Below are 19,626 nucleotides of genomic sequence, written 5' to 3' on the forward strand. Positions count from 1 at the left end.
AGGAATTGTGTTTAATTCTTTATTCTCAGTTCTTAGGAGATGCCCGATATCTTCTAAAGTGGTAACCCAGAATTAGTGTAAGGACTCAGAACTATGCACGGGCAACAGCAGATTACCGTATCATCTTACCTTATCTTACCTTACCTCGTTGATTGATTACCTTATTTCACTGAACAAATCAGCTAGTCTAATCTAAATAATGAATTGTCTGGCAGAGGGTTGCGACTTGCCACGACTCTAAAGTGTCTGGCAATGCATAACGTGATTTCTAATACTATTCCGAAGAAAATATAAAGTAAATTAGACTTTATAGTACTTTGACGTAACATTTCTTATGCCTTTATTACCAGTTATCATTATGCTAATGCCCCATGATCCAAACTTCATAGTCGCTGATCGTTCCACCCCGAGTTGGGGAATACGCAGAGAAACTTAGTTTTTATAAAATAACGAAGGTCTTGAACGTGCCGGCTCTCTTTCTATACAACGTTGTTCCTTGCAGCTGTCAATGTTGCATCAACCGGCCGGCACCGTGTTTTAATTAGTAACATCTCTGCCCCCGTAATTCTACATAATATACCTATTAAACTGCACTTTATGAGAAATAAAGAATAATCTTTCGACTTTGAATTTAACCTTTAGTAATGAAGGAGTTAATAACAGCATATATTTGCTTGAATACTATTTTTAAACAACATTATTTTTTCAACTCATCTTCAATGTTGGCGGTGGCATTTATACTAGTGTTGCTATCGTGCGGTATATTGGCGTGGCGGAGGAGAAACAGGAATAAAGATGAGCCCCCAACTATCCCGGGCGCTTTGCCACTGATTGGACATATTTACTTGTTCCTTGGAATCGATCCACGTAAGCGTCGAGGGACCGCTAACATATTTCGCTTAGCGGTTCCCCATTTCGCTAAGATTTTTGAATCATATTGCATGAATCTTTGTTTGTTCGATAGACATACGTTTCGAAATAACTGTCGGCGTCATTAGTAGTTTCTTGACCAGCTTGAATTTGATCATCATCATGATGAACACATCGCCAGCCCACTACTGAACACGGATCGCCCATCACGTTGGCTCAGTGCGATTTGATAGATTTCACACGCCCTTAAGGACTTAGGGAAAACTCTCAGGCAAGCAGGTTTCCTCACGATGTGTGTTCCTGGTTTCGAACCTCTAACCTCCTAACCCTTAACCACTGGACTATCGCGGCTTCAATACAATTAGGTATAATTATTATGAACTACTGTGCGATTGTTGAAGAATAGCTTGCACTTACAGAACAGCTATGGAATACAGTGAAAAAGGAGGTCTATAGAACCATGAACGCTGGCGGAGTTACATCCGGTAATATCGGACTCAGAAAGGTATACTGTAAGTAATTATTTTAATCTATATATACCAAAGATATATATCTTATCTTTGACATAATATATCGACATTAATGTTTATATTAATATTTATTTGATCCCAAATTCGATGGATTATAATCATTGTTTATCTCAAGTTGTATTTTTTTTTGACATGGTATATTTTTTGCCATATCTGCCATCTAGTTGTAACAGACCCAGACGACTGTTTGAAAATCGCCAACACATGTTTACAAAAGGACGACTTTTACAAATTCGCAAAGCCCTGGGTTGGTGATGGATTAGTCACTGCTGATTGTAAGTAAATTTTCTTTTTACTTACTTTAGTCCTTGTTACCAAAAATAGTTCTTCCAGCAAAGTGATTCTCTAAGGAAAGTTTAAACATTCTCGTTCATATCCTACAATGACAAGGCAATTATGTATCCCACCAAAAACATGAATGTGAACAAGATAAAGTAGAAAACTAAAACCCGACTGCGATCGTCTCTGAAATATTATAGTAAAATTGTTTTTCTGTCGCTTGGTATATTTTAATGTTATAGTACATTTATATTTATGAACTCAAAATTTTCTTCTCTTTCATTTGACACCCCACTAGATACAATAGCAAAAAAATTTTTTGGAAACCCCCCTTTTTTCATGTAACATCCGTTAGGTGAATTTTTTCGTATAAAATGTAGCCTATGTCACCTGGACCTTTACGACGAATCGATTGATACCTCGTTCATCAAAATCGGTCCAGTAGTTTAGGCGCTACGGTGGAACACACAGAATCTGGATACAAAGATACACACACACATACATACACACGTATATACATACATAGACTACTAACTGCCTTCCTTTTGGCTTTGCCGCAGTCGGGTAAAAAGGATTCAAGTTCGGTATCAAGGAAGTGATGGATTGTAGCCTATTATTTGCACCTAAAAGATGCCGACAGTTTCGATCTCGTATAACAATAAAATTGGCTGGTTCACTGGCAGAGCCGAAGGCGCTGCGGCTCTCTTTTGACAAACAACAATTGAAACTGTTTTTTTCTCTCTCTCGTCTGGCTTTACAAAGATTAATTAGCCAATGTCAAGTTTGTAGTTATTTGTAACAAGTTAGTTAAACTATACAAGTATGGACCCCGTCTGTGCCGGCGCTCGCCGACATACGCACGGCACCCCCTTAGACCGCTTTCCAGTCAGTTTTAACAAAAAAAAAACACTCCAATAAGGCAGAGCACGCCCGCCAGCCAACACCAACACAGACAAAGTCCATTCAAACTTTAATAGTGGTACTTTCTTCTAGTACAAACATGGAAAGTACACCGGAAGCTTCTGACTCCAGCATTCAATCAGTTTGTACTTGACGGATTTATAGACGTTCTCAACAGACAAGCTCATCGTCTGGTCAAGAATCTAGAAGTGGAGGTCGACAAAGGACCGTTCGATCACTTTACCTATATTCTGCCTAATGGTCTGGAAACCACATGCCGTATGTATCAAGTTTAGTATCCGATGAGATACAAGCAAATCGAGATTTAATTTTTATTCTGTTATGTAAACTTTTGCTGTTTACTGTAAACTCACTTAAGTTAAAAGAAAAAGAAAGATGTAGTATAGAAGCAGGCGTTATTTTGCTGAAGTCCATGATATACAAGGAACCAAAACCTTAATTTGCTATAATCCGCTAAACCAAAGAAACCTTAATGGTGCAACATATAACCCACTCAAAAACATGCAGGAAAAGCCAACCACCAAGCAAGCAATGTGCACCACCACCACGCAACACCACACAAATCCCAAAACCACTCGACGCACGTTTCGCCCCGACACCGGAGCATCCTCAGGAGATGTATTTCTTACAATGCCAAATTGCAAAGCAATTTCTTTTCAAGTCTTTTTTCCTGACAACAACTGCACTTTAATTTAGAATAGCTACGGTCTGCACTCTGCTTTCAGTTTTTTGTTCTATTGCACACCGCTAAAGATGTAACTTAGTAAAATCATACCATTTTATTTTCAGTAACTGTTATGGAAGTGGACTTCAGCGACGGGGGCTTGCTGAACAGCGAATACGTACATGCTACAAAAAATATGTTAAACAGCATGGTAGAGAGGTTAGTGAACCCCTGGCTGTACAGTGACGCGGTGTTCAACTGGTCCTCCTTAAAGAGGAAGCAGGATGAGTATGTGAAGATCTTGCACAATATGTCAAACACTGTAAGTATTATAATCAAAACCGTTCCTTCAAGAAATAGCTGTGAGAGGACTAGTGCTACTTCTTCCATGAAGATAAAGTTTATTTGAAGATTTCATAGCTCAAAATTTTTCCTTGGGATGGGGATTGGTTTTGGGATGTATCGATAGTAAAGTTTACTCTGATTAAAATTTTCTAAATATGTTTAATGTACAAAATCGTCTGGTTACAGTTTTTAACCCTCGACCCAAAAAAGGGATGTTATAAGTTTGACGTGTGAATCTGTGTATCTGTCTGTGGCATTGTATCTACTAAACTAATGAACCAATTTTAATTTAGTTATTTTGTTTGTAAGGTGGCTTGATCGATAGTGTTCTTAGCTATAATCCAAGAAAATTGGTTCAGCTGTTTGAATGTTATCAGCTCTTTTCTAGTTACTGTAACCTTCACTTGTCGGGGGTGTTATAAATTCTTAATTTACTCTTGTATTATATGGATTGTTATTGTTATAATTTCACAGGTCCTCAAAAAGAGAAAAGCGGAATACTTGAATAATAAACTTCACAAGGGGACCGAATACACGACAAAAGGTAAAACAAATATCAACAAAAAAACTCATTACATAGGTTACATTTTATTGTAATTTTTTAACTACCTACTTTATCACGATATTCAAAAGGTACTTACTGAGCGATGTTTGTTTATTCATATTCATTCATTCATTTTCATGATAATTTCTAAGCCCTATTCTAAGACTGCATTACGTGGTACAAAGGTCAATTTGTGTTATGTATTTTGAAAAGTGGTTTCAACAAGCTTTATAGGCATGTGTGTACTACCTTAGACTGCATTATAACTTATCATCGGTTGAGATAGCATTGATCAAGCCAAAGTCAAGCATAGTTATCAAATAGTTCGAATCCTTTCAATCAATTAATCAACCTGTTTGCGTCCATTGCTTGACATAGACCTTCCCAAGAGCGCGCCACCACACACGATCATCAGCCTTACTCACCCACTTACTTACCCACTTCCCTCTATCTTCTTAATGCCGTCAGTCCAGGTCGGAGGTCTTCCACACTGCGCTTGTGGATACGTGGTCTCCACTCCAGAACACGTCTGCCCCAGCGGCCATCAGTTCTGCGGCAGACCTGCCCACCGCCACTTCAGCTGGCTAATTCACTGAATCTTTACAGGTCCAAAATTCCGATCTTTCATGGAGCTTCTCCTTGAATTAACAATAGAGAAAGGTGTCTTCAGCGACCGGGAGATCAGGGAACATGTTGACACCATGTTGTTCGCTGGCCACGACACAACATCAACTTCACTTATGTACACTATGCTGTTAGTTGGGTCCTACCCTGAGGTGCAGCAGAAAATTTTTGAAGAGTAAGTAAATTGGAGCCGGAAAGTCCTTGAGTGGAGTCCGCGTTTAAGCAAGCGTAGTGTGGGACGCCCTCCAGCACGATGGACTAACTATCATTTTATAATTCTAGTACCGTAAGACCTATTCCACTTATTAATACTGATAACCTTACTCATAATCTTGAATGTATATATTTACTGTATATATATATATATATATATATATATTATACATTACATATATATATATATATATATATATATATATATATGTAATGTATATATGTATATGTTTCAGGTTGCACGACGTATTCGGTGACGATGACAGGGACGTCACAAAACAAGATCTATCCCGGCTGGTGTACCTGGAGGCTGTGTTGAACGAATCTTTACGAATATATCCCATCGCGCCCGTCATGGCAAGAAAACTAGATCAAGACATAAAACTACGTAATTTTTTTTTGTTTGAAAGGGTATACCTTCCAGGTTATCCCATATAAGTTTCGTGAAGATCTGATGAATATCTTCGGAGATAGAACACAGAAGTCCTCAATTTAAATTAGAGTAAATTGCTCGCGATCAGTGGAATAGCTTAGTAAACAGTAGGTTTTTAACCAGGCATAGAACATTTTATTATAGTGGGGCCACTAAAAATTGTGAAATAAAAAATTAAAAAGAAACCGACTTCATACATACCTACATTACACGTGTAGAAACAAAAAATATTTTTTTTACTCTTTAGTGTTTGTGGTTATTGAAGTCTGTTTTTTTAAATTTTGTGGAAACGTTTGTCCCGTCCCGTCTTAGCTTCGGTCCAGATGACGCAAGAAGGCTGAAATTTTCAGGATAAGATGTCCTCAGCAAATTCAGCAACAAACGTACCACTAAACGACATACGTCCATTTTAAAGAAATTATAATCTTAATGTTTAGGAAAAATTGGGTAGTTTCTAGGAATCTTATTAGATTCTTTTACAGGAAATTGCACTCTCTTGAAGAATCGAACGTGTTTTTTGTGGGCTTATGGAGTACACAGACACCCCATGTGGGGTCCAGATGCTGAGGAATTTAAGCCGGAACGCTGGCTGGATCCCGCAACGTTGCCTAAATGCCCCACTGCGTTTGCTGGCTTTGGTATGGGAAGGAGATACTTGAGATGGCCTTGCCATCCGTCATAAGGTTTTATGACTGTCGGAAATTTGAAGCCTTGCTCTTAAAAACAAAAATCTCGCACGAAAAGAAATAAATTAGTTAAGATTCTGAGTAATTGTAGGAAAGGAAGTATAAAAAACAAAAAGGGCAAAATAAATTGCTCTAAAGCTAAATTGCGTTAGGGTCGGTCATAAATTAGATAAAAGTCGTAAATTTTAACTTAGAAATCTCTACAAGTGTACAAAATTGTAATCACGTGTTATAAGAGTGGTCTAGACAAGGCAAGAGCGTGAGAAAGCAAAAGGTACGGCCCATTAAGGGATGTTTGAAATACATTTTATTTTCAGCCAATTAGCCATCAGCCAGGGTAATTCTGTGCGCAAGAGTGAACCAATCAGAAACCGAAATTTCGCTGGTTTTTTTTTTGCATTTCAGATCATGGGCGTGGACAAAGATATCCGTGTGGACGTTTTAAGTCTACACTGGGGGACCGAGGGGGACATTCGATTGAGGTCTGGCTCAACGTGCAGTAGAGCCTAACAGTGAATATTAATTAAGTGTAGAAATATATTGCAATTGTATAGTTAATAATAGAAAAATTATAAATAGAATAAAATAGTGTGTATCCGGGCCAGCAGAAGCTGATATATGGTGATGTACTAATTTACATTTAATTTTAAACTAGATTATTTGAAAATCAGTTCCAAAAATCTTGAGTAAAGAATTATTTTACAAACTAAATTAGAGATGATATTATTATTTGGATATTAGGAGGTGTTACAATATTGTGTATAACTATTAGATTTGCATCCAAAATTATAGAAATGGGACATTTCTCTTTGTGGAACTAGGATTCAAATATATCTAGAATAAATAATGAATATATTATAATTTACGCATAATGTGTGTCCTTAAAATTTACTTTATTATAGAAGTAAGAATTATAGATAATATCTCTATTGATTATGTGGGCATGTGTGTATTTTAGATAAAATGGTGTACATAATATTATATAAAGCCGAAAGGGTTTTTTTGTTTGAATATTTGCTTTTCCCTTTCAATAATTAGTATGGCTTAGGAAGCAAATATTCGGCCGGGAATTAATTAATGTAATAAAGTTACTTAATTCCCAGTCTAAATAATAAATTCAGTTTCTCTTCTTTTTTTCTAAATACTCAACTGTATGAGTAAATAAACAATTATTTACCAGAAATAAATGCACTTGGGTATAACTATCATCTTTTATTTGCTATATTTAGATACATTTTCCTAGACATTTAATAATGGAGATTCAATTTGTTTGGAGGCTAGACTATCGTATTGTAATATTAACAAAGCCAAAGATACGAAGAAACCATGTATCGAACTAACTTGAGCTCCAATATTAAGATTTTCTCATATGACCTATTTACCAATCACAATTCCTATTATTAAGTAAAAATTAGGTTAGGTTTTTTTTTCAGCAGTGCACCTATTTATAATACTAGCTCTTATTCAGCATTAAATAGGGAATAAAATTGAATTAGCAGTCTAATGCAGTCTGATGGAATGACACTTGTCGTTACAATTATAGATTTGGTAGAAAAATTACTCAATAGCTAAAATAAGGTGGTGTGCTATAAACTACTAGCTACCGCGGTATAAACATCGTCTTCATCAACATGAACAGCTTTCACCGGCTCACTACTGAGCGCGGACTTCATAGAGAACTCTCGATCAAGTTTACCTTCATCATATGGTATTTTATACCATTATGTGAAATTCTCACGATGGTTTTTCCTTATACTTTTATTATCACAAAACGATTAGTACTAATATACCAAGAATGCTCTCCACTACTAAAGATAATAGGGTTGGCTGGGTTCGAATCCCAGGCTAAAGACACCTTAAAGGGACCTTGTCGAGGATACTTTCGAGTAACAGCTAAATTTCATCTACCTACTAAAATACCCTGAACGAGACAATGGAATACACGCTGCCTCCGGAGGACAGATGGCGAGGCAGGTAGGTACCTTTTTTTTTATGGTGTACCGATCTTTCCCAAACAGCATTTTAGGTAACATTATCTGTTAAAACCGACGCCAGCTGAATTTGTGAATCACCGAGTTTTTGAATAGATAAAAATACTAGTTTTGCTGTACTTTGTAATTCCTTTGCTTGATATTATATGGTACATGGTTGATTGGTGACGTACCAGCAGCGAGATTCCGGCACAAAGCAAACACGTCATGTCTTTATACAGCTGGACTCTCCGAACTAATAAATTGGCCAATTTATTGACAATCAATCAAACAAATATATAAATATACAAAAATACCATGGTTTTGGGGCGAGCCCAGAGCTCATTGAAAAGAACCTAGGTTTCCGTACCTAGGCAAATTGAAAACGCTTCGCAGCGAAATAGGAGAGTCCAAGTGCTGTGCCCCGATAACAATGCTAAAAGACTGAGATTTCAGTGTAGGGCTCCCCCCGTGCTTGAGGAATGCCGGTTGGTCTCAAACCGATGGCCTAAATAAGGCAAATACACGTATCAACTGATTTTCCACACTAACAGGACGTTCTAAATTAGCAAATCTCTCCACTCATTATATCTATTTTGAGGAGTTGAAATTTTACATTAATTTTTTATAATTCAATCCGTGTAAACCTGTTAGCTGGTCGAGAAGTCTACGTGTTCACCCAACGTACTGTACCAATTAATTACTTGTAAATAACTCATGACTTTAAATACCTAGGTGTTTCTATAATTCAGCTGAGTTTATTTCTTATTTATCTCTTCATAATGCCTAATCTTAACCACTAGTATAGACGATCACACCGTACCATCACAGAAATTTGATGCCGAGTGACCAGGGATCTATGTACGTATTCGAAATAACGATATGACTAGATTTACATTAACATAAAAATAACACAACGTAGAAATTGTGATTGGGTATTTGAGAGAGAAAAATTTATAAACTTACATTGCTATTTATAAATTATAAGTTTTAAGGACACACTGCATGTTGTTTTATATTTATATGTTGTACATTTACATTTATTTATGTATAGGGGGAGCAGGAGAGCAGAAATAAGCTGTATGTCTTATAAATGTAAAATTTACAGGTTTTCAGAAGATACTACAGAGATCGAGCTATTATTCCTTGCTTATTTCTCAGACTTAATTTTTTTCAAACTCTGAGAATACATATAATCGAAGCAGACCCAAACATGTGATTGCAATTAGTATCAGTAATATATTAGTATTAAAAATACGGCTTCGCGACTTATGAAAGTTATTCAAATAAAATTTAAGTTGGCACTTGGGTAGGTAAAAGAAATAGGGTCAAATTGAAAAAAAAAGATGTCTTCAGGTAGGAAGGGACGTAGAACAAAGCAAGTAGGTGCGGGGCAAAGCGATGTTAGTACCGTAGAATCGAGCGAACAAACAACGACCTTAGGGAATGCTACATTAGAGTTGATTTTGAAAAAAATCACCGAGTTCGAAGCAAAATTACATCAGTTAAATTCAAATACCGGTTCAAATGAAATCGCGAGCGTCTCTTCACACGAGTCGAACGGGATTAATGAAAATGAAAAATCTGATAGGCAGGGGTCGAATCTTGAAACCGCGAGCACAAGTACATTATCTGAGACCCGGAATTTATATGTTGTACAGCCGTCAGTAACTAAACCAAATTTCGACGGAAAACCATTCACTAACCCCATCGTTTTTCTTAAACGATTAAAGAAATATATAAGGGCGGTAAATGGATTAGATCGCGAAATAGATATAGCGTTAGGTTGCATCTCGGGGCATGCTCGGAAGGTTATGGACTTGTATTCGAAGGGCTGGACTACGTTCGCTGACTTCGAGATTGATTTTAGACGAAATTATTGGACCGAACAAATTCAGGAATCTATAAGATATAAATTGATTAATGCGGTATATTCAAGCGATTCGGGAATGTCGATGTCCGAACATTTTGCTGAGCAAGCAGAATCAATGCAGTCATTAACTATTGCGTTTAGTGAGAGAGATTTGGTCAATTCTATTATGCGACATTATGCTATAGATATACAGCGATTATGGTTTACTAGAACAGAAGAAGTTAACATCATGAACGGAGCGAAATTTCTTCGAAACATAGAGCAAAATATTGTTGAAAAACCTAGGCAAATTACGAGAGGTACTGTTAGTAATAATTACAGAGGTAGACGATACAATGAGTCATCATCGAGACGACCTATTGTAGCAACAATGTCAACAAGAAGTTGGAGAGCTAGGGGAAATTCGACGAGGGGACGCGGCTATCGTGGTCGATTAGGTTCTAGGGTTAACTTTAACAGGCCTACGGTATCCGAATCTAAACAAATTAGGCCGGCTATCACGTTCGTGAAAGAGGGCGAGAATCTTACTGTGTCTAAGAATGTGGGGGAGGGTTCATCAAAAAACTAGAATGCCCAACACAAACGAGGTCAAGTCAGTTAGTCTTGTGTGGCACGGGCGTCAGAAAGACCTCAGATCACGAAGGGACAGGTGTAGTCTATAGAATCTTAATTAATAGTGGATGGAAGCCAGGACAGAGTTTGGGGACCGGAGATAAGGGACTTAAGCGGTTATTAAGAGGCGGCGTTGATTATAACGAGTATAGTAGTCAATTTGAATTTAGGAGTATAGGAATCTTATTGGAAAACCAGTTTGAAAATGTAACAGAGTGTAATGAGTTAGGCGTGACTTGTGAAACTTGTATGAGGAGAGGTTTGAATGTGTACACGATGTATCATGAATTAGATGAACAAACCGATGTGAGTGTTGATTATTCTTTACCTAGGTTACCTGAAGTATGTGTTAGACTGTATGGAAGAAGTATGAGTGCACTCATAGATACGGGAAGTCAGATTAGTGGAATAACTAGGGAATTGTACGACTCTATTCTAAGAGAACATGGGACATTGCCAGAGATCGCTATTCCAGCAATTCAAATACAAGGCGCGTTTGGATCGCGAAGTGAAAGCACAAATCGGTTAGTGCTAATAGAGTTTCAGTTAGGTAGTACTTTAGTTGAAGCACCTGTACTAGTTATGCGACGTCTTCCTAGGTCATTGATTCTAGGATACGATTGGTTAGAGCGGGTAAAAGGAATAGTGAACTGTAATGGTGAACACACTTTGACTATTGAACATATGGGCGTTAGGTCTTGTGTTAGGCTGAATTCGGACTGCAAAATCGAAAGGTTAGGGGGAGAGACGAACGCAGCCACGATTAATTTAATATTAAATCAAAACTCTAGGCCAGTGGAACAAAGTGTATCAGACATGAATTTAGATAATGAGAAATTTAAGGGATTAAAATTAGATGACGCGAACTTAAGTAATGAACAAAAGGAATTATTACTACCTGTGTTAAACAAACACTGTAAGGTATTTACGGAAGGTTTAGGTTTGACAAACAAGTACGAACACGTTATTGAGCTATTAGACGAAACACCTTTTGTAAAACACAGTTATCCGGTACCTTTGGCGTATAGAGAACAGGTAAAAACCGAATTAGAAGAGTTAGAAAAACTAGGCGTGATCAGACAGGAAGCGACTCCTTACTGTAGTCCTCTCACTTTCACAAAGAAACGAGATGGGTCAATAAGACTCTTATTGGACGCACGAGAGTTGAATAAGAAAATGGTAGGTGACGCGGGCGCGCCTCCACTCACATCTGAGATTTTACAATCCTTTCATGGAGTAAATTATATCAGTTTAATTGATTTGAATAATGCCTATTTTCAAATACCTTTGCATAAAGATTCTAGGAAGTATACTGGGTTCTCGTTCATGGGGAAGACGTATACTTATAATGTTTTACCTCAAGGATTAAAGACTTCTGTAGCAGGGTTTTCGAGAGCAATGGATTATATCCTAGTAGGAGTACGAGAGTTTTGCGTAAACTATTTAGACGACATAGTCATATTCACTACGGGGGACATAAAGTTACACTTAGAACATTTAGATCGAGTGTTAGATAAATTAGAAACCGCAGGTTTAACTGGAAGGTTAGAGAAGTGTCGGTTCTTATGTGTAGAGGTAAAGTTGTTAGGACACATAGTAAATACTAACGGGGTACGTATGGATCCTGAACGGGTTAAAGCCATATTAGACTTCCCTATACCTCGGACTATAAAACAATTACGAGGATTTCTGGGATTAATAAATTATTTCAGAAGATTTATTTCAAAATATAGCGAAGAGGTTAAACCACTGTGTGACCTATTAAAACAAAATACGAAATGGTCATGGACAGAGGAAATTAATGATTGTTTTGAAAGGGTCAAGAAATTGTTTATAGACACGATACTTCTTGTACACCCAGATCCTAAGGGAACTTATTATTTACAAACCGATAGCAGTAATTTGGGGGTTTCGGGTTATGTCTATCAATTGAATGAAGCAGGTGAAGAACAAATATTAGGGTTTTGTAGTAAAGCATTGACAGAGACAGAACGCAAATGGACAGTTACTGAACAAGAACTATGGGCCATCATTTTCAGTTTGTCAAAGTTTGAAACATATTTGAGAGGAGCGAATTTAGTCATTAGGACTGATCATAAAAGTCTGATTTTCTTGCAGACGTGCAAACTATTGAGCGCTAGGATGATACGTTGGGTACATTATATAGGGCGATTTAATTACACAGTCGAACATGTGAAAGGTAAACTAAACATTGTAGCAGACGTATTGTCTCGACACTTAAAGGGGACCACTGATGTATTAACTAACAAGGCCACGGGGCCTGAAATGAATCTATTTAAAACATCATTAGGACGATTAGTGCGGGAGCGATGGAGAGAGATAGGTAGTTATCAAAGTCGCGACAAGACTGTTAGTGAGATAATTAGACGCGTGCAAACAGCAGACACTTCTGAATCAAAGTACTACGTGCTTAAAGAAGGGATTCTTTATAGAAGAGACATAAAAGGGGATATCTTAAGGTTATATGTTCCCGAGAACATACTAAGGGATTTGATAGTTAGCATACATGAAGAAGTAGGTCATTTCGGGCGATACAAGGTTTATGCTCTGATGAAACGTCAATATTATTTCCCAAATATGTCTCGTATAATAGGTCGTGTTGTAAGAGCTTGCGAGGCATGTCAAAAGTCAAAGCATGCTTTGGAAACGCACACGGGGCCGATAAAAACTGTAATAGCGAAGGAAATAGGGGAGAGAGTTTTTTGCGATATTTTTGGACCTTTACCGGCAGGACGATTTGGTTTTAAATACATATTCGTAATGCAAGATGCTTATAGTAAGTTAATCAGACTATACCCACTACGCCAGGCTAGTGGGAAGGCTACTTTAACTTGTGTAAAAAAGTTTCATAAGCAGGTCACAATTAAGACATTATGTTCAGACAGAGGCGCGAATTTTACTTCAAAAGTTTTCGAGTTAGGTATTCGCCAACTAGGTATCGAATTAACGCACACATCTGTTAGAAATCCGCGGCCAAATTCGACAGAGAGGGTTAATAAAGAGTTAGGTAGATTATTCAGGACGTATTGCGACAAACCACATCGTTCATGGGTAGATCTATTATCGGATATAGAAGATTGTTACAATCAGGTAATACATACTACAACGGGATATTCGCCAAACGAGATTATATATGGAAAACGTACTCTGCTATCGACTGATTTCAACACTGACTCATCGGTGAGGGCAGACTTACAGGGTGAATCGTTAGAACAGATTCGACAGCAGGCACGACAAAACATGGATAAGGCGGCCGAAAGTAGACAATTACATTATAACAAAAATCATAAGTTAATACAATTCGAAATCGGAGATTTAGTGAAACTTAAGACTTTTACGAAGTCAGATGCGGATAAAAAGTTGACAAAAAAATTCATGCGCTTATATGAAGGACCGTACATAATAGGGGCAGTTCCATATAATAATGTATATACATTAATAGACGTTCATACTGGTAAAGTTAAGGGTAACTACAATGCCATTCATTTGTTTAGGTACTATGTAGATAACTAGAAGGATAGGTAAAACTAGAGTATTAAAAGGGACAGAAAACAGGTAGTTTGGGGTACACTAAACAAAGAGATACCTGAGTTAAATAGTTATGGTCATGCCCGAGGGTATAATAGATAGGCGTAGGAGGTTTGGTACTAGCATTCTAATACAGATAAGGGGAAAAATATATTTTGAAACGACTAGCACAGCTGCAGGGACAAAAGGAGCTGCGTGTATTAAAAATCTATTTTGGGGGAGCGTGAGATGGCCTTGCCATCCGTCATAAGGTTTTATGACTGTCGGAAATTTGAAGCCTTGCTCTTAAAAACAAAAATCTCGCACGAAAAGAAATAAATTAGTTAAGATTCTGAGTAATTGTAGGAAAGGAAGTATAAAAAACAAAAAGGGCAAAATAAATTGCTCTAAAGCTAAATTGCGTTAGGGTCGGTCATAAATTAGATAAAAGTCGTAAATTTTAACTTAGAAATCTCTACAAGTGTACAAAATTGTAATCACGTGTTATAAGAGTGGTCTAGACAAGGCAAGAGCGTGAGAAAGCAAAAGGTACGGCCCATTAAGGGATGTTTGAAATACATTTTATTTTCAGCCAATTAGCCATCAGCCAGGGTAATTCTGTGCGCAAGAGTGAACCAATCAGAAACCGAAATTTCGCTGGTTTTTTTTTTGCATTTCAGATCATGGGCGTGGACAAAGATATCCGTGTGGACGTTTTAAGTCTACACTGGGGGACCGAGGGGGACATTCGATTGAGGTCTGGCTCAACGTGCAGTAGAGCCTAACAGTGAATATTAATTAAGTGTAGAAATATATTGCAATTGTATAGTTAATAATAGAAAAATTATAAATAGAATAAAATAGTGTGTATCCGGGCCAGCAGAAGCTGATATATGGTGATGTACTAATTTACATTTAATTTTAAACTAGATTATTTGAAAATCAGTTCCAAAAATCTTGAGTAAAGAATTATTTTACAAACTAAATTAGAGATGATATTATTATTTGGATATTAGGAGGTGTTACAATATTGTGTATAACTATTAGATTTGCATCCAAAATTATAGAAATGGGACATTTCTCTTTGTGGAACTAGGATTCAAATATATCTAGAATAAATAATGAATATATTATAATTTACGCATAATGTGTGTCCTTAAAATTTACTTTATTATAGAAGTAAGAATTATAGATAATATCTCTATTGATTATGTGGGCATGTGTGTATTTTAGATAAAATGGTGTACATAATATTATATAAAGCCGAAAGGGTTTTTTTGTTTGAATATTTGCTTTTCCCTTTCAATAATTAGTATGGCTTAGGAAGCAAATATTCGGCCGGGAATTAATTAATGTAATAAAGTTACTTAATTCCCAGTCTAAATAATAAATTCAGTTTCTCTTCTTTTTTTCTAAATACTCAACTGTATGAGTAAATAAACAATTATTTACCAGAAATAAATGCACTTGGGTATAACTATCATCTTTTATTTGCTATATTTAGATACATTTTCCTAGACATTTAATAATGGAGATTCAATTTGTTTGGAGGCTAGACTATCGTATTGTAATATTAACAAAGCCAAAGATACGAAGAAACCATGTATCGAACTAACTTGAGCTCCAATATTAAGATTTTCTCATATGACCTATTTACCAATCACAATTCCTATTATTAAGTAAAAATTAGGTTAGGTTTTTTTTTCAGCAGTGCACCTATTTATAATACTAGCTCTTATTCAGCATTAAATAGGGAATAAAATTGAATTAGCAGTCTAATGCAGTCTGATGGAATGACACTTGTCGTTACAATTATAGATTTGGTAGAAAAATTACTCAATAGCTAAAATAAGGTGGTGTGCTATAAACTACTAGCTACCGCGGTATAAACATCGTCTTCATCAACATGAACAGCTTTCACCGGCTCACTACTGAGCGCGGACTTCATAGAGAACTCTCGATCAAGTTTACCTTCATCATATGGTATTTTATACCATTATGTGAAATTCTCACGATGGTTTTTCCTTATACTTTTATTATCACAAAACGATTAGTACTAATATACCAAGAATGCTCTCCACTACTAAAGATAATAGGGTTGGCTGGGTTCGAATCCCAGGCTAAAGACACCTTAAAGGGACCTTGTCGAGGATACTTTCGAGTAACAGCTAAATTTCATCTACCTACTAAAATACCCTGAACGAGACAATGGAATACACGCTGCCTCCGGAGGACAGATGGCGAGGCAGGTAGGTACCTTTTTTTTTATGGTGTACCGATCTTTCCCAAACAGCATTTTAGGTAACATTATCTGTTAAAACCGACGCCAGCTGAATTTGTGAATCACCGAGTTTTTGAATAGATAAAAATACTAGTTTTGCTGTACTTTGTAATTCCTTTGCTTGATATTATATGGTACATGGTTGATTGGTGACGTACCAGCAGCGAGATTCCGGCACAAAGCAAACACGTCATGTCTTTATACAGCTGGACTCTCCGAACTAATAAATTGGCCAATTTATTGACAATCAATCAAACAAATATATAAATATACAAAAATACCATGGTTTTGGGGCGAGCCCAGAGCTCATTGAAAAGAACCTAGGTTTCCGTACCTAGGCAAATTGAAAACGCTTCGCAGCGAAATAGGAGAGTCCAAGTGCTGTGCCCCGATAACAATGCTAAAAGACTGAGATTTCAGTGTAGGGCTCCCCCCGTGCTTGAGGAATGCCGGTTGGTCTCAAACCGATGGCCTAAATAAGGCAAATACACGTATCAACTGATTTTCCACACTAACAGGACGTTCTAAATTAGCAAATCTCTCCACTCATTATATCTATTTTGAGGAGTTGAAATTTTACATTAATTTTTTATAATTCAATCCGTGTAAACCTGTTAGCTGGTCGAGAAGTCTACGTGTTCACCCAACGTACTGTACCAATTAATTACTTGTAAATAACTCATGACTTTAAATACCTAGGTGTTTCTATAATTCAGCTGAGTTTATTTCTTATTTATCTCTTCATAATGCCTAATCTTAACCACTAGTATAGACGATCACACCGTACCATCACATACTGTATAGGTAACGTAAAAAATATCAACATCATAGTATGATCATAGTGTTATCAACCTTTAACATCGTCAGCCGTGGAGGTCCACGGTTGCAAATGAGACTTAGATACTTAATGAGTGCCAACTGCCATCACGCCTGGTCTTCGGCCATATCAACTTACTTCCCGCGACCATCTTTATATCGTCGGTCCATCATCCTGAAGTCCGTCCTATACTGTAGTTCTTTTTAACCAACTTCAAAAAGAAGGAGGTTCTAAATTCGTCAGATGCTTTTTTTTTACCGATTTACCCGATTACTAAAGACACGGACCGATTTGGATTTGGAAACCTTATACACGGGGAAGAAGTCGCGTTTATCATCTGTATTTATATTTTCAGGAAAAACATACGCTATGATGTCAATGAAGATCACCCTGGCTCACGTGTTCCGACGCTACAGGGTGTTCGGAAATCACTTGTTGATGGTGACAAAGTTCGAAGTCATGCTAAAGCCAGTATCGGGACACCATATAGCAATTGAAATTAGGAAGAAATCGGTTAAAAATGAAACATAATTACATTATAAAATTATCAAAATTAAATCAAAATCAAAATCTATTTATTTGTTGAAATGAAATACAGGATTTTTTAATTTTTTCCCCGTTTTTTAGGGTTCCGTACCTCAAAGGGAAAAACGGAACTCTTATAGGATCACTTTGTTGTCTGTCTGTCTGTCTGTCTGTCCGTCCGTCCATCCGTCCGTCCGTCCGTCCGTCCATCAAGATTCATCAAGTCCACACCGAACTCCGAAAAAGTCATTGTTCGGTGTAGATTCTGTGATTGAGATTTGAGCCCCATTTAAGCGAAAAAGTCGTTTAAAAATTGGTCCACCAGGATAAGCCACCTACAGCGTAGTTGCGGCGGCCGGCGGTTAGGTACTTGGCTGAAATTATATTTCGTACGTTATGTCCTTGAATGTCCTTTAAAGTAATATAAAAATTGTGGTTATATCACTAATACAGGTTGTTTTATTTCATTTCAAAGATCGAACGCTCTAATAATGAAAACCCCTTTTAAAAAGGCTCAATTCGGCCCGTATTTTTCGAGTTTTCTGGTCCGATTTGCAAAAAAAATATTTAGTGAATAGTAGAAGTTTTCGTGGTTATTCCATAAAAAATTCTGGATCTAATTTCTTAATCTTGATGCTGCAGGGTAACTGCTCGCTTAAGTTTCAAGATTCAGAAAGTGCTCATTGTGAATTATTATTGTAGGCACTAAGCAACGACTTCGTGCTTTGACTCCAAGTCCCAACTCCTCAACTGTACCCTGTATCATCAGGATACAGGGTGCAGTACTCCTAAACTGAAGTGATTCTGGAACTGCGGATGATGCAGTATTATTTTATGTACCAAGCATAGACTACATCATTGAACTTTGGATCCCAACTCCTCAATCCTGTTGCAGCAAGGTAGGCACTCCTACTAAGCCGTGTGGATTTAGAAAGTTTTTATTTTATTTTAAGCTTACTAATGTAAGCAATGACTACTTACACTAATAAGCTTAAAATAAAATATAATATTAAAAGTATGAATTCCGGCGATCATAATAAATGAGACTAGAAATCTGAGCGTGAAGCTCGCCTGACTTGATACATATTATATACATGCGAAGAAACAAAAACTGGCCAAGTGCGAGTCAGACTCCCACACTAAGGGTTCCGTACTCGGGTATTTTCCCGACATTTTGCTCGATAAAACTATTATGCTAAAAGATAAACAAAAATCTGTTCTAGGTTGTGCAAGTAAAGATACTCCACTTGATATACATAGTTATCTTACTTTGACAATTGAGACTTTTTTTGTGATGTAACCACACAAAAAAAAGTTTTTGTGCTATAAGACCTACCTACCTACTAAATTTCATAATTCTAGGTCAATGAGAAGTACCCTATAGGTTTTCTTGACAGACAGACAGACAGATACACAGACAACAAAGACAAAGTGATCCTATAAGGGTTTCGTTTTTTATTTTGACGTTTGGAACTCTAAAAATATTTTTTACACATACACACAAATTTTCGCCTTTATAATATTAGTGTGACGCATAATGTTTGTTACCTTGAACGGGACTAATAAAAAAAATTTGAACATAAATTTAATTTAATTTGTTTTAACGTAATTTACATTTTAATTAACTTCATTAACAAACATAAATATTATGGTTTTTTTCTGATTTCAATTGTTATATAATATCCTGATACTGGTTTTAGCATGACGTCCAAATTTGTCGTCATCGACAAGTGATTCCCGGACACCCTGTAGCGTCGGAACACGTGAGCCAGAGTGGTCTTCATTGACATTAAAGCGTATGCTTTTCCTGGAAATATAAATAATTGAAATTGGGTATTTGCCTACTTTTGAATTTGATAAATATTATTACTTTATTGTAAACTAGGATAAAAATAATGACGTACGCTGAAA

General features: G+C 36.8%; 3 protein-coding genes across 5 annotated transcripts in view; 1 reads left to right on the top strand and 2 right to left on the bottom strand.

Moving 5' to 3' along the window:
• The window catches only part of LOC123877512, a 93,513-nt gene that overhangs the window by 35,817 nt on the left and 38,070 nt on the right, over window positions 1–19,626 (bottom strand). The gene's annotated exons all lie outside the window — the stretch shown is intronic.
• LOC123877608 (cytochrome P450 4C1-like) overlaps window positions 1–19,626 on the bottom strand; it is a 28,757-nt gene that overhangs the window by 7,455 nt on the left and 1,676 nt on the right. Inside the window, exon 2 of the mRNA XM_045924424.1 lies at window positions 4,723–4,727. The gene's annotated coding sequence lies outside the window, so the exon portion shown is untranslated. The remainder of the gene's footprint in view (window positions 1–4,722; window positions 4,728–19,626) is intronic.
• Window positions 651–18,214, top strand: LOC123877606 (cytochrome P450 4V2-like). Of its 3 annotated transcripts, XM_045924418.1 has the most exons (11): window positions 656–867; window positions 1,290–1,382; window positions 1,565–1,675; window positions 2,673–2,858; window positions 3,390–3,586; window positions 4,084–4,153; window positions 4,760–4,952; window positions 5,227–5,378; window positions 5,906–6,074; window positions 17,167–17,177; window positions 17,546–18,214. In XM_045924418.1, exons 1-11 carry the CDS (start codon window positions 720–722, stop codon window positions 17,719–17,721), a joined length of 1,506 nt encoding a protein of 501 aa, XP_045780374.1. In that variant the 5' UTR covers window positions 656–719; the 3' UTR covers window positions 17,722–18,214. The 3 variants fall into 3 exon arrangements, with proteins under 3 accessions (XP_045780376.1, XP_045780375.1, XP_045780374.1); XM_045924420.1 differs by lacking the exon at window positions 2,673–2,858 and having other exon boundaries at window positions 651–867; XM_045924419.1 differs by lacking the exon at window positions 17,167–17,177 and having other exon boundaries at window positions 653–867; window positions 5,906–6,061.

The sequence above is a fragment of the Maniola jurtina genome, chromosome 24, assembly GCF_905333055.1.
Source record: "Maniola jurtina chromosome 24, ilManJurt1.1, whole genome shotgun sequence".
In the NCBI taxonomy this organism is placed as follows: Eukaryota; Metazoa; Arthropoda; class Insecta; order Lepidoptera; family Nymphalidae; genus Maniola; species Maniola jurtina.

Excerpts from the sequence above, each read along its gene's own strand:
- LOC123877606 (XM_045924418.1), top strand. The coding sequence starts at position 720 with ATGTTGGCGGTGGCATTTATACTAGTGTTGCTATCGTGCGGTATATTG. Across the intron at positions 4,154-4,759 it reads GACCGAATACACGACAAAAG|GTCCAAAATTCCGATCTTTC; the intron begins GTAAAACAAATA and ends GAATCTTTACAG. Across the intron at positions 4,953-5,226 it reads CAGCAGAAAATTTTTGAAGA|GTTGCACGACGTATTCGGTG; the intron begins GTAAGTAAATTG and ends TATATGTTTCAG.